Genomic DNA, 11,909 nt, shown 5'->3' on the forward strand with positions numbered 1-11,909 from the left:
TACAACATAATCTTTAATGCAAGTTTTTTTGTGTGTTATAGATGCAGAAAACTTTTAGAGTCAATGAAAGAAGACTACTGCCAACGAGGAGAATATATAGCCTATTTGGTTCGATGTCGTCAAGGCTTATTGGTCACCAGACATCAGCTACAAAGACTACTTAATAGAATTAACAGGTACAATTATTTAAAAAACTTCCATTACTCTTTCATGTATTGAAGAAGTTATCAGTTAGTAAGACTTTTTATTAGAATAGAAATGTTAGATAGTGTCACTGTCACTCACTGAAACAGCTTATATTAAAATATTTGAAACATGATAATGTCAATTGGTTGCAGTTTATTTACCACAGACAAATGGATTTTGCTTTATTTTTATCTTTTAAGAGAAAAGGAGATCTGCAGTAAACACCTTACAAACATTTGTGCCAGAAATTTCCTTGAAAAAAGAGAAAAGAGAATGTGGAAGTTCATAGCAGAGTTTCAGAAGTTGTCTCTTTCAGATGAAAAGGTATTAACTCCTGTTATTAAATACAAATTAATTCAATATGGTTTCTTTATGAAAATAAGAAATATAGTTATTCTGTTTTTGTTCTGTTACCCTGGTCTTATTTCAGGCCTACTCTTAATATTGAATAAGGATTAATAATTGTAGACACACTTATCAGAGTTAAATCATGAACTTCATGAGCTATTCTTCCTTATTTGGGAATAAAAGACTATATCACTAGACTTGAGAGATGCCACAATTGTCCATCTAATACAAGAGCAAAGGAAACTGCCAAATTTGGGACAATTGCAGAAGAATATCTCTTCTCTCAATTGCTGAGAAAATCTTTGCACATATTCTACTATATGGGCTCATGTATCATGGACTACTACCAGAAAGCCAATGCAGCTTCAGAAAGGAGTGTGAAATCATTGACATGATCTTTGCAGCAAGACAGCTCCAGAAAAAATATCAGGAACAAAATGCTAGAACTTGTAGAGCCTTTCACAGTATCATATGGGGTTCTACAGGGTTGTGTCATAGCTCCCACTTTGTTCAGTGTCAAGTTCATTCAGAGATAGTGATAGAGACAGAATAAATTTAATCTACAGATTTAATGGTGGTCTATTCAACCCGAGTCGGCTCAAAGCCTAATTCCCTAAATGCATATACAGAAACTGATTTGCAGAGCATCATTTTAAGCTTTTCTAGAGCATATTCAGACTTCTGCCTAACTATAAACATAAAAAAGATTTCTTTTTTAAAGTCTTATACTTGTCATATCCATGTAAATCCTATTCAGATCCAAAAATAAATGAACATGAAATAAATGCAGTGGACAGATTCACCTACCTTGGTAGCACACTTTCCTGGCAAATATTTAAATAGAACTAGATCCAGTACCAGGTGACCAAGCCTCACTCAGTTGAATTGATTTGGGAAAGATATTTACCCGAACTCATTTTGGAAACATTTTTGTAATGACTATTGGGAAACGACTACTAATTGAGTTGCTTTTAGCATCTGTTACTTCTAAATGTCATTAGATTAGAATAGAAAGTCTCTTAAGTCCTCCTACAGTCTAGAAAAAAATGCTGCTCACATCGTGTCAATTTACATAGCATCTTTAGCATAAAACAGTGATGCCCAACCTTATTTGGTCTCCGGGCCATTTTAATTTTCGGCATTCGTGTCGCGGGCCATATCACCAAAAAAAAAAAAAAATACAATAAGCTATTTTTAATAGTTTTATTTGTGGACCTACTGACCTAAATTAATGTAATGCATGAAGTTTATCCTAAACCATCTTCTGAATATCAGGCTGCATAGATGAAACAGTAAGTCGGAGCACTGAATCTAGATGTTCATTCATGAGGCGATTACGTCACATAGTTTCCTCCCGTTTCATCATTGAGAAAGTTTGTTCACACAAATAAGTGCTTGAAAACATTCTGATCATCCTTAGCGCTTGTTTTCGAAGATTTGGAAAAGTTTCTGCAGGTAACACTGAGTAGAAGTCAATGGTCTGCATCACTTGAAATTTGTCAAGCAGGAATGTCTGGCTTTGAAATTCAATCAGTTCCAGTTGCAGATCTGTCGGAGCACTTGACACATCGGCAGCAAACGGATTTTCTAAAAGACGGATTTCATTTTTTTTAATTCTAAAAATCCACAAATCTTTCATTGAAATTATTCACCAAGAGCCTCAGAAGTTGGATCATTCTTTGTTTTGGGAAAGACACATTTAGTTGCTTATCATTTTGTAAGTGGTACAGGTTGGAAAGTGGACAAGATGCACACTTTCCACCTGTTGAATGAAGAGTTGCAATTTTGTTTGGAAAGCACATATGTCTGCAGACACATGCGAAATCAATTTGTCTTCCCAAGGAAGAGCAAGGTCCTCTATGATGGCTGACACTTCTATGAACAGGTCTTCTCCAGTTGTAGTCCCATTCATGCTCCTCATAGCTGCTAACTCTTCTGGTATAGGGTTAGGGTCAGGTACAATTGCTGTTTGTACCCCGAATAAATACCAAGAGTTGCGCGGTATCAGTTGATGTCAATGGACTCGTCAGCAGCAATAGAAAACATTTCCAATTCTGCTGCTCTGTCTTTTAATTGTGAATGCAGATTTTCACCCAAAACTTCCACTCGCCTTGTAATTGTCATGCGAGACAGGATGACAACTTCTACTGCAATCTTATTTTCAGGACACATTTCTTCCAACCCTGCTAACAAGCACTTTTTTAAACATTCGCCATCGGAAGAAGGCTTCATTGCTCTACTTAAGATGTGAGTAACTCTGTAGCTGGAACTTATCGACGACTTATTTTCAACTCTCTTTTAGTTAAATATTCTCGTCCATTCCCCAATCTCTAGTCGTAACTTGGCAATCTTGTCTTCACGGCTCAAACCAAGTATGCCACTATATGTGTTTATGTGTTTGGTTTCATAACGTCTTTGAATGTTATGTTCTTTAAAAACAGCCACACTTTCTTTACAAATCAAACATGTTGGCTTACTATCATATTTCACAAAAAAGTAAAGAGCTGTCCACTTTTCCTAAAAGTTTCTACATTCAGAGTTCACTTTTCATTTCTTAGGCTCTCTCATTTCATTAAATCACAAACGTTAAACACTACGGTACCAATCGCTTTGATATAAAAATAAAACGACCCAAAATGATGCTCTAAAGATGCTCTGTGTTGCACACACAAGGTGTTAACTACACGGCTAGCTCAAGACAGTAGCGGAATTTTCCAAGAATTAAAAATAGCTGTCAAGTTTTATCGTCATTGAAAAAACAACTCTTGTGTTTTTACAATAAAAAAAATATTTACTATGAATATTAGAATACCAAACATAAAGATGGAATTCATCAAAGAATGAGTGAGAATCCTAACTTAAAGAGAATATTTTTGCAACATTCTAATTTTTTAAATTTATTTTGTACATTTTTTCGCAATGTTTTGGCGGGCCGGATAGAAGCACATCTCTGGCCCGCGGGCCGTAGTTTGGGCATCACTGGCATAAAACTATAAAACTATTGGCCTATTCTTGGCTTGGAAGAAAGTCTTTGCAGTGTAACTTCTCAAATGATTAGGTTCTGACATTTAATATTGCAGTTAGTATATTCATTATGGCTTTAGTACGAAACATCAAGTGATGAAAAATCTCTACGTTGTAGGGTAAAATATTACCTTGCTTATATTAAGCTATCTAAACTGGGACAGTATAGAGGAATTTCTTATGGTCTGATTGTAACGCTGGGCAGAGCACTTATCTTGTATTGGTAACAAACACATGAGTCTTTTTTGGTGAGCTGAAAGGTGGTCGGTATAACAGGAGCTCCATGCTAAAGCTTTAAAGACCAGCGAGAACAAGACAGCTGGCGATCACTTACAAAGGCTGGGGAATACAAATTTTAGACCAAAAGAAAATCTACTGCCAAGGACTGTCGTAGACGGCGAAAAGAAAATCTACATCGACCTCAGGTGGACATATTTATGTCTGTATGAATGTGGCAAAATATGTAGGTCACAGATGATGCTGCGTAGCCACAGAAATACTACATTCCTCATTAATCTTCGGACTCGAAGACAAGCTTTATTATTTAAACTGAGACTAGTTTGTCATTTGCTGAGAAAGGAATACTTGAATAATTAGATTTATAATTGACATCAGTTTGTTTATTAGTTACAATAAATTCTAATTAGGGTCAAACTCAATTGAAACATTTATGAACTGTATTGGAATGTTTGTAAATTTAGTCATTATGCTCCATTAATCTTCATTTTAAAAAAAATATAAGTATATTCATACATTTCTGTCTAAACATTTCGTTTGTGACTTCAAATGTTTCATTTTTTCAATATTAATCGACTTCGAAATAAAAAATAACCTGTATGTAACATTTTATGCATCATTCATATTATAAAGTTTATGGTATAGAATGTGTTTCTGATAACTACGTAAGCATGCTATGTGCTATGTTACTTTGCTGCTTTAAATAATGTACTATCTTACTCAATTGAAAACTTATACAATTTTAAATTACACAAAATAACTCTTATGTGTTTGAAAGTAATGTTTAGTGGAATTATATAATTTAGATAAATTTTAGAGAGAATATATATTTTTTCCCTTAAGAGACTTTTATTATAATGTACATGACCTCTAGATTGACTTAGTGGAGCAGTTTGTACAGATACTATATCAAGAAATGGCTGTAGATCCACTTTGGAAATGTGAGTTAATAATTATATTGAAATGATATTTTTATTGTCCTATAAACATCATGTTCTCTTTATTATTAACATATTTTGAGGTATCTGATTACTTCATCTTGATGTTGAATTTTAAAATGTTTGACTCATTATTTTGTTTTGTATGATTAAAAAGAGTTTTTATATTATGAGGATTAAAGTATTTAAGTGTCAATTCTTCTTGCATACTAGCTGCTACAGATAGTCAGTTGGAGGATGGACAACTTGCTATAGAGAGACTACTCATGAGCCGTATCTATACACATGCTATGTATCCTAATGGTGATGGGGATATAATGAGAGATCAGTAAGTAATACTAGTGCCATTCGAGCAGGTGGCCAGGAAAACCAATGACTTAGCAGAGTTTATATGAAATCCTCTGTAGTTATGAAGCTTATATCAACTTTTTATGACTGTCTGTCTGGTCAAAAGTTTGTGCATGTTATTTTTCCTACACCCAATCGAGGATCTAGTTGAAGTATAGCACAATTATTTCTAGTACCTGGCAAATCAAAAATGAATTTTTAAAATTTAGTTAATTAACTATTGGTAATTAATTATTTTGTTTGAAATTGAACAAGGGAAAGCAATTGTACTTGACAGATGTGGTAGTATAAGTTGAATTACTCCCCTAGAAAGGCTTAAGTCCTGATTTCGAATTAAAGTTGTACAACTTTTATTTTATGCTTTTAAAAAGCAATCATGGTAACATTCATGCCGATACCACCTTCTCCACCCCCCCCCCCACACACACACACACCCTTTCCTAACTGGTCCATAGCGCATTGAGAAAACTCAAAGCATGAAATTGTGCTTACCAAAAACAATTGGTAAAATAGTATGTTAGTCTGGATCTATTACAAATCTTATTACATGATAGATCCAAACTAATTAATACAATTACACTTAATATAAGCTTTTTTTTTTTTAAGTATTTTTATGTTTTTCTTGTTAAAATGAAGTTTGTATTTGGTTTTAAAGCAAAAAATAAGTGAAGACAAAGTTATTAGAGTTCTTTAGGTCTTCATTTTAATTGTTTCCTTAAAACTATGGATATAGATATTCATAGATAAGACAAAACAGACAATAACAGTTCTATATCTAGGTATAAAAGATCTATAACTATATCTCTATAGAGCCATATGAGCTATAACATTTGTATATAGAGAAACATTGTTTCATCAACTGGTTACCAGGTCAAGTGCTATTTGCTCTTCTCAATGGTCTGGGCTTGAACCCTGTCTGCCACCACTGTTCTGTGACAGGTTTGGGCTAGAATCTGAAGGAACATGTACAAAAAACAACTGTAAATACAAAGGTCATCATTACTAATCATAAATAAAATATATTTTAAAACATTTTTAAAAATGTCTGCAGAATCATTTACAAGTCTAATCATTGTAGTTGCCAAGGATTTGTATACTAGCCAACTTTAAACCTCATATTTTGTCACATCTGATGGGACATGTATAAGCTTTCTTTTCACAATCTCATCAGTCTTTGTGGATCAAATTCTTGGGGTGTTAAATGTATGTACACCTGCTGTTGATCCATTAGTCTCTTTCTGTAGTGCTTCTGACAGGTGCTCTCTATACCATTAAGGGTAAGCTAATGTCTTTCTTGGTACTGATAGGAAGGGGGGTAAATCTGTTTTACTTTCCTTCTTGAAGTCCTTAGGCATGCAGTCAACCCTACATAGCAGGGATGCCCCTCATAGCACAGCTGTTGAATATTATGTATTGCCTTTGTAGAGTAGTTTGACATCTTGTACAGAGTACAGCCATGTTAGTGGAATAGTTCTAGACTTTTTTCTACTCAGCAAATAATATTGCCAAAAAATGTTGTAGCAAGTAATAATAATCTTTTCACTATTCTCTCATTTCTAAAACTGTGGGACATTCCAGCATGGCTGCTAAAATATATTGTAGTTTTAGTGCATACATGCTTGATATTAACAAGTTAGGGTTATCAGACACAAGAAAAACCAGAGCAGGACAAAAAGATGGACAAGTCTTACAAAGGAGGACAAACACACAAAAACCACAAAGTACACTATAAAAACAAGATCTAGGATTATACAGTTTTTAATGAAACATTTCAGCAAATCAAATGCTTGAATATATTTAGTATCGCAATGTTTAGACACAGCATCTTTTCCCATTTGTACATTATTAGCACAAAAATACTTGTAGAACTCGATGCACAACTTTCTTTTTCAGATTGTGCATTGTGAAAAAATGTCTCTCACTGGAGGATGTATTTACCTTTTTTGCTAACTGCACACTGATTAACAAAATGCCTTTTGAACTTTATTATTATGCCTTGGAATGCAAAATAAACACAAGTAGATCTTGGTGTATTTTGAGTAACTGCTTTCTTTTGAACATTCTTGAAAATCGAACACCTGTTTAATAAGGAGGCTGCCAAAACTATTGTCACCTTGCTGTCTCTAGTGAGTTTATGGAATCCAGACAGAAGATAGGAAGTAATAAAACCAATGGATGGATTCTTCTTCTTTATTGCTGCTGAGCTGTGAGCTCTTTTGCAGACTGTGCCAAGGAAAAATAGTGTGCTGCTTTCTGCAGTTGTTCAGCACTGCTGTACAGGGTGCTGGTTATGATGGACTGTAGTGGTAGTAGGGTCTGCCCTAAGGTGGATTAGGAAGGGGGACTCAAAGATGATATGGTTTAATGTTTCATAAAGGTGGGCGCAGCGTCTACAAAGGGGGAGTTGTGTGGAATTTATTTTTTCAGATGGTAATTTAACAGAGGTGTGTGTCCTGTTCTTAGTTGGAAAATTGTAGATTGTTCTTTGCTGGGGAGGAAGTTAATACTGTCCAGTTTGTTAGGCATAGTCATTTCTTTGTACATGGCTCTGCCTGTGTTTCCTGGTGCCCATTGGTTGATGGATAATATCCAATAGTTGTGAAAAAGCTTGGCATTTTTATACTTAAGGCCTAAATAGAACAGGACCCCAGAATGGAGGACATGGCCTCCTTTTGCCAGACATCTGGTGACCAAGTAAAATCACAATGTTTAAAACTTAAAACAGCATTGACTCAGGCTCTTTAAAGAGATTTCAAAACGTCTCTGCTCTTTTTTTTCCCCTTACTATACCAGACGTTTGAATTTCACCTGATTGTCCTACATCATTATATTGAAGACATTTGCAGGTCAAAAAAAAAAAAGGTCAGCAACAAAACTTCTTACTTAATAAATATGAAGTTGATCTTTTCTACAATCACGCCCTTTCAGACATACATAAGCTCTATGTAGCTAGAATGTCCCTTCTAGAATAAAATTGGACAAACTACCTCCTTTTTAATTTGACTTATTTTACCTGCATTGTTTTGTTAGGGGGACTAGTGTGCTTTAGATGCCAGGAGAATGCATTTCTCAGTTTTAAATATTACTTGAAGTTTTGTAAATGCGCTCTTCTTACATTGAGAAAAAAGTGCCTCATTTTTAAATGTGCTCTTCTTACATTGAGAAAAAAGTGCCTCATTTTTAAATGTGCTCTTCTTACATTGAGAAAAAAGTGCCTCATTTTTAAATGCGCTCTTCTTACATTGAGAAAAAAAGTGCCTCATTTTTAAATGTGCTCTTCTTACATTGAGAAAAAAGTGCCTCATTTTTAAATGTGCTCTTCTTACATTGAGAGAAAAAAGTACTCACTTTGAAATGTGCTCTGCTTACATTGAGAAAAAAAAGTGCCTCATAGACTCCAGGAAAATTAATTTCTGAGGCTCAGGATCCATGAAATCATTAGGTGCAGAAAATGCTCCTCCAAAACATCTGCTGTATTTCAAAAATAACCTCCAGAAAGAAACTTTTCTAATCTACAAAAACTTATAATTACCTAGAAAATACTATTTCCAAAAATAAGTGGACTTGCTTTAATGAGAATTCATAACCTAAATTTCAATTCTAAAAATATTGTAAATTTATATGAAAAGAAAAGTGGAAGTGTTATATATCTTTGAAGTTGTTTTTTTTTAATACTTTCGGAAAAGTCTACCATACCCCTTTGTGCAATGGTGAGTTGAGGGGGCGTGATTGAAACTTTTTTCATTTTTAGAGTGCACTGGGAAAAATTTGAGAAACACTGATATATAGAGAAATTAGAAGCTTTGTGACATTTTTTGAGAAGGAACAGTGAAAGGCTTAGACCAAATCATTTCTGATGTGTCTAGTTAGCTCTAAAACTAGCTGGTCAAAGAGGATTTGTCCTGCCACTGAAAGCTGAGTATTTCTTTGGTACTTGGAGCAGACTTGTCACCTATTTATATGTCTTTGATGATAACATCACAAAGTCCATATGGAATAGCACAATTTCCCCAGCATGTATCTAATGAGTTTACTTATTGGTGGGCCCTGGTGTGAAACGTGTCAGCCAGGTCTTCTTACAGGTGAAGCTTGCATCTAATACATCAGAGATTCAAAGATGTGATATCATTTCACTTTTATCATAAACATACTACCAAATAATTTTAATTCACTAAAATGTTGATTCATAAATTAATATTGATTTGAGCAAAGAAAATGGAAGTTTAAATTTGATCATTTTTCTCAGGCTTCTACAAGAACATTTACGTAAACTGAGTAAGATCATTAGTCCATCACACAAAGATTTGAGAATACCTCGAATGTATCATTTGGAGTGTCCTTGGCCAGCAGCACAAAAAGAAATTTACATGATCAATGCTTACAGAGTATGTAAAGTGTGGTGATTGTTTTCTGTTCTTGATATGACATTTAGGTGACCTATATTGTTTCATCAAACTTCCTATTTCAACACTGTATTATTGAAGTGTCTTAAATTATATCCACAGACACCTAAAGACAAGATTCAGTGTGTTCTACGTTGTTCTCAAACTATCATGAACCTGCTAAGTATGGCCAATGAGAAATCAGTCCCTGCAGCAGATGATTTTATGCCTGTTTTAATCTTTGTTCTTATTAAAGCTAATCCTTTTGGTCTCCTGTCCACCATTCAATATGTCAATAGTTTCTATGAGAACAGGTTACAAGGGGAAGAACAGTACTGGTGGCTTCAATTGACATCAGCTGTAGAGTTTATCAAAACAATGGAGTATTCCACTTAATTCCATACATTCAGATTGTTCTAGACTAGTTAGGTGTGGAAGTCTTTGTACATGTGCTGTAGGCCTACTTATATCTATTTTTTCTGGCACATAGACTAAGACTGAAGAATTACTAGTTGATGATTTACTACTGTAGTTATGTACTTTTACTGAGCTGTGATTCTATTGGAACTTGAAACTTTTAATAAATGTTTATTCTCTCCCTATTTAGTCATAATTATTCATTGAATGAAATTATATTTATAAAGACCATGATATTTATTTGCATAGGTCCATTAGAGAAAACAAAAAAGGACTTTCATATTTTGTTTCCATTATTTACTGTCAAGTCACTTTGTTAAATAGACTTAATGTTCACTTGTTGTTGTTGTTTTTTTTCCTTCACATGTGATATTTCTTTGCATACTTTTGTTTTCATCACAATTTGAAGACAATATCACTGGATAGTATTAAAGTAGAACTAACTTCATATATTCTTTTTTCTTTATTTCCTGTATAGAAAGGTTTCGTTTTTATTCCAAATATTAAGTATTTTACATGGTTAAAAAAAAACAACTGCTAAATCTATTGAGCCAAATAAGAGGCAGATTTGAGTTGTTGTTTTTTATGTAAGCCATACTTTGGTTCTTGGTGTGAGTGGAAGCTAACATCAGAGATGCTTTTCAAAAAGCTCCGGTGATGTCCCTTTCAAATTAGTCCTCGGCAAGAGTAAAGCTGAACTCTTGTATCCATCAAGGCTTATACAATGCACAGGGAAATATGTGAGGGACCATGTGTGCCGTTTGAGATGGTTAGAAAATTTAATTCTAATTATCTAATACCTTTTTTTAAAAAAAATTTTTTTTTTAATTTTGTACATTGTATGTATGATTATTTAGTTATTTATAGTTTTTCTGCCATAGTTGGAAATCTCTAATAGAAACAATTTAATATTTCCTTAAGTCACCTCAAAGTAAACTACAAAACTTAGGACCCTATTAAAAAGCCTATCCAAGGTACCGGAAGGGTTACGAATTGCGAGTCAAACGTGTTTGTGGGCATTTTCTTTTGCAAGTGATAACAACAAATAAATGTGTTTCGAGCAAAATAAAGCACTAGCGTTAAAAACTTGGCTTTAATTTATGCCAACATTTGAGGCAGTGGTGTCACTAGGGTGGGTGTCACCTGGTGCGGTCAGCTCAGGGTGTCCACCCCCCCCCCAACCCCCTTTTTAAAAAATCCTGTTGTTTTTTTTTTCGTTTGATTGTTGAACTGTAATAAATATAGTTTATAATTACTTACGTTATTGGATTGTTGAACAAATTTTAAATGAGAGCCTACTAAAAATTCAGTTTAAAATTCAATTTATCTATAAATCATAGGGTTTGTGTAGTCATGTGAAACTCTGCACTCATCCTTAAGCTTATCTTACCTTATCTTATATAATACAGACGTTACTTCAAAAAAGGAAAAGGATTAAGTCCAATGCTTCTAGTTTTGCTTGTTAACCAATAACTTAAATTCTGCCAAGTCATTGGTTTTCCTGGCTGGCTCAAGCAACCCATTCCAGGCTTTCTAAATTTAGTGATTATACTAAAGGTGTTACTCTAGTCAAATGTGAATATTCGTTTCTTATGAATCTTACTGCTCTATTTTGTGTATGTTCAAGTTTCCTAATAATTTATTGAGGGTTCAGAAACAGAAATTGCCTCTAATCTATAGTTCAAATTTGCAACAATGCAACCAGAAGTAAATTACTCTGGGTTTTTTTTCTGGATTTCAAATTTGAAAACTTATAATTAACTTTATCAAATTTAATGTCTATGTAAAAGTGTCATCTATTCCTTTGTCTCAAAAAGCTCTCAATTTTTATTTAAAATCCTTTTTACATGACACCAAATATAGAAATGGTAAGAAATGGTTAAAGGCTTTGTTAAATGATTTAGAGATATTCTTTAAGGTCTTAGTAGCATATGAAGCATGCACTGTCTGTTTTTTATTTTCTTCAAAAATAACTTTTACTGCCTTTAGATTTCTTATCAGACATGGTATTTCTGTTTGAATGTCGCCT

At 33.8% G+C, this 11,909-nt stretch overlaps 1 protein-coding gene across 5 annotated transcripts in view; it reads left to right on the forward strand.

Moving 5' to 3' along the window:
* The window catches only part of LOC106066980 (GTPase-activating protein and VPS9 domain-containing protein 1-like), a 46,363-nt gene extending 36,035 nt beyond the window's left edge, over positions 1-10,328 (forward strand). For all 5 annotated transcript variants that reach the window (XM_056040476.1, XM_056040481.1, XM_056040477.1 and 2 more), the window contains 6 exons: positions 42-176; positions 387-510; positions 4,670-4,736; positions 4,947-5,061; positions 9,328-9,466; positions 9,587-10,328. In XM_056040476.1, coding sequence (XP_055896451.1) covers positions 42-176; positions 387-510; positions 4,670-4,736; positions 4,947-5,061; positions 9,328-9,466; positions 9,587-9,859 — 853 coding nt within the window. In that variant the 3' untranslated portion in view covers positions 9,860-10,328. The remainder of the gene's footprint in view (positions 1-41; positions 177-386; positions 511-4,669; positions 4,737-4,946; positions 5,062-9,327; positions 9,467-9,586) is intronic.
* Positions 10,329-11,909: the final 1,581 nt, after the last annotated feature.

This window comes from Biomphalaria glabrata, chromosome 9, assembly GCF_947242115.1.
Source record: "Biomphalaria glabrata chromosome 9, xgBioGlab47.1, whole genome shotgun sequence".
NCBI lineage: Eukaryota > Metazoa > Mollusca > Gastropoda > Planorbidae > Biomphalaria > Biomphalaria glabrata.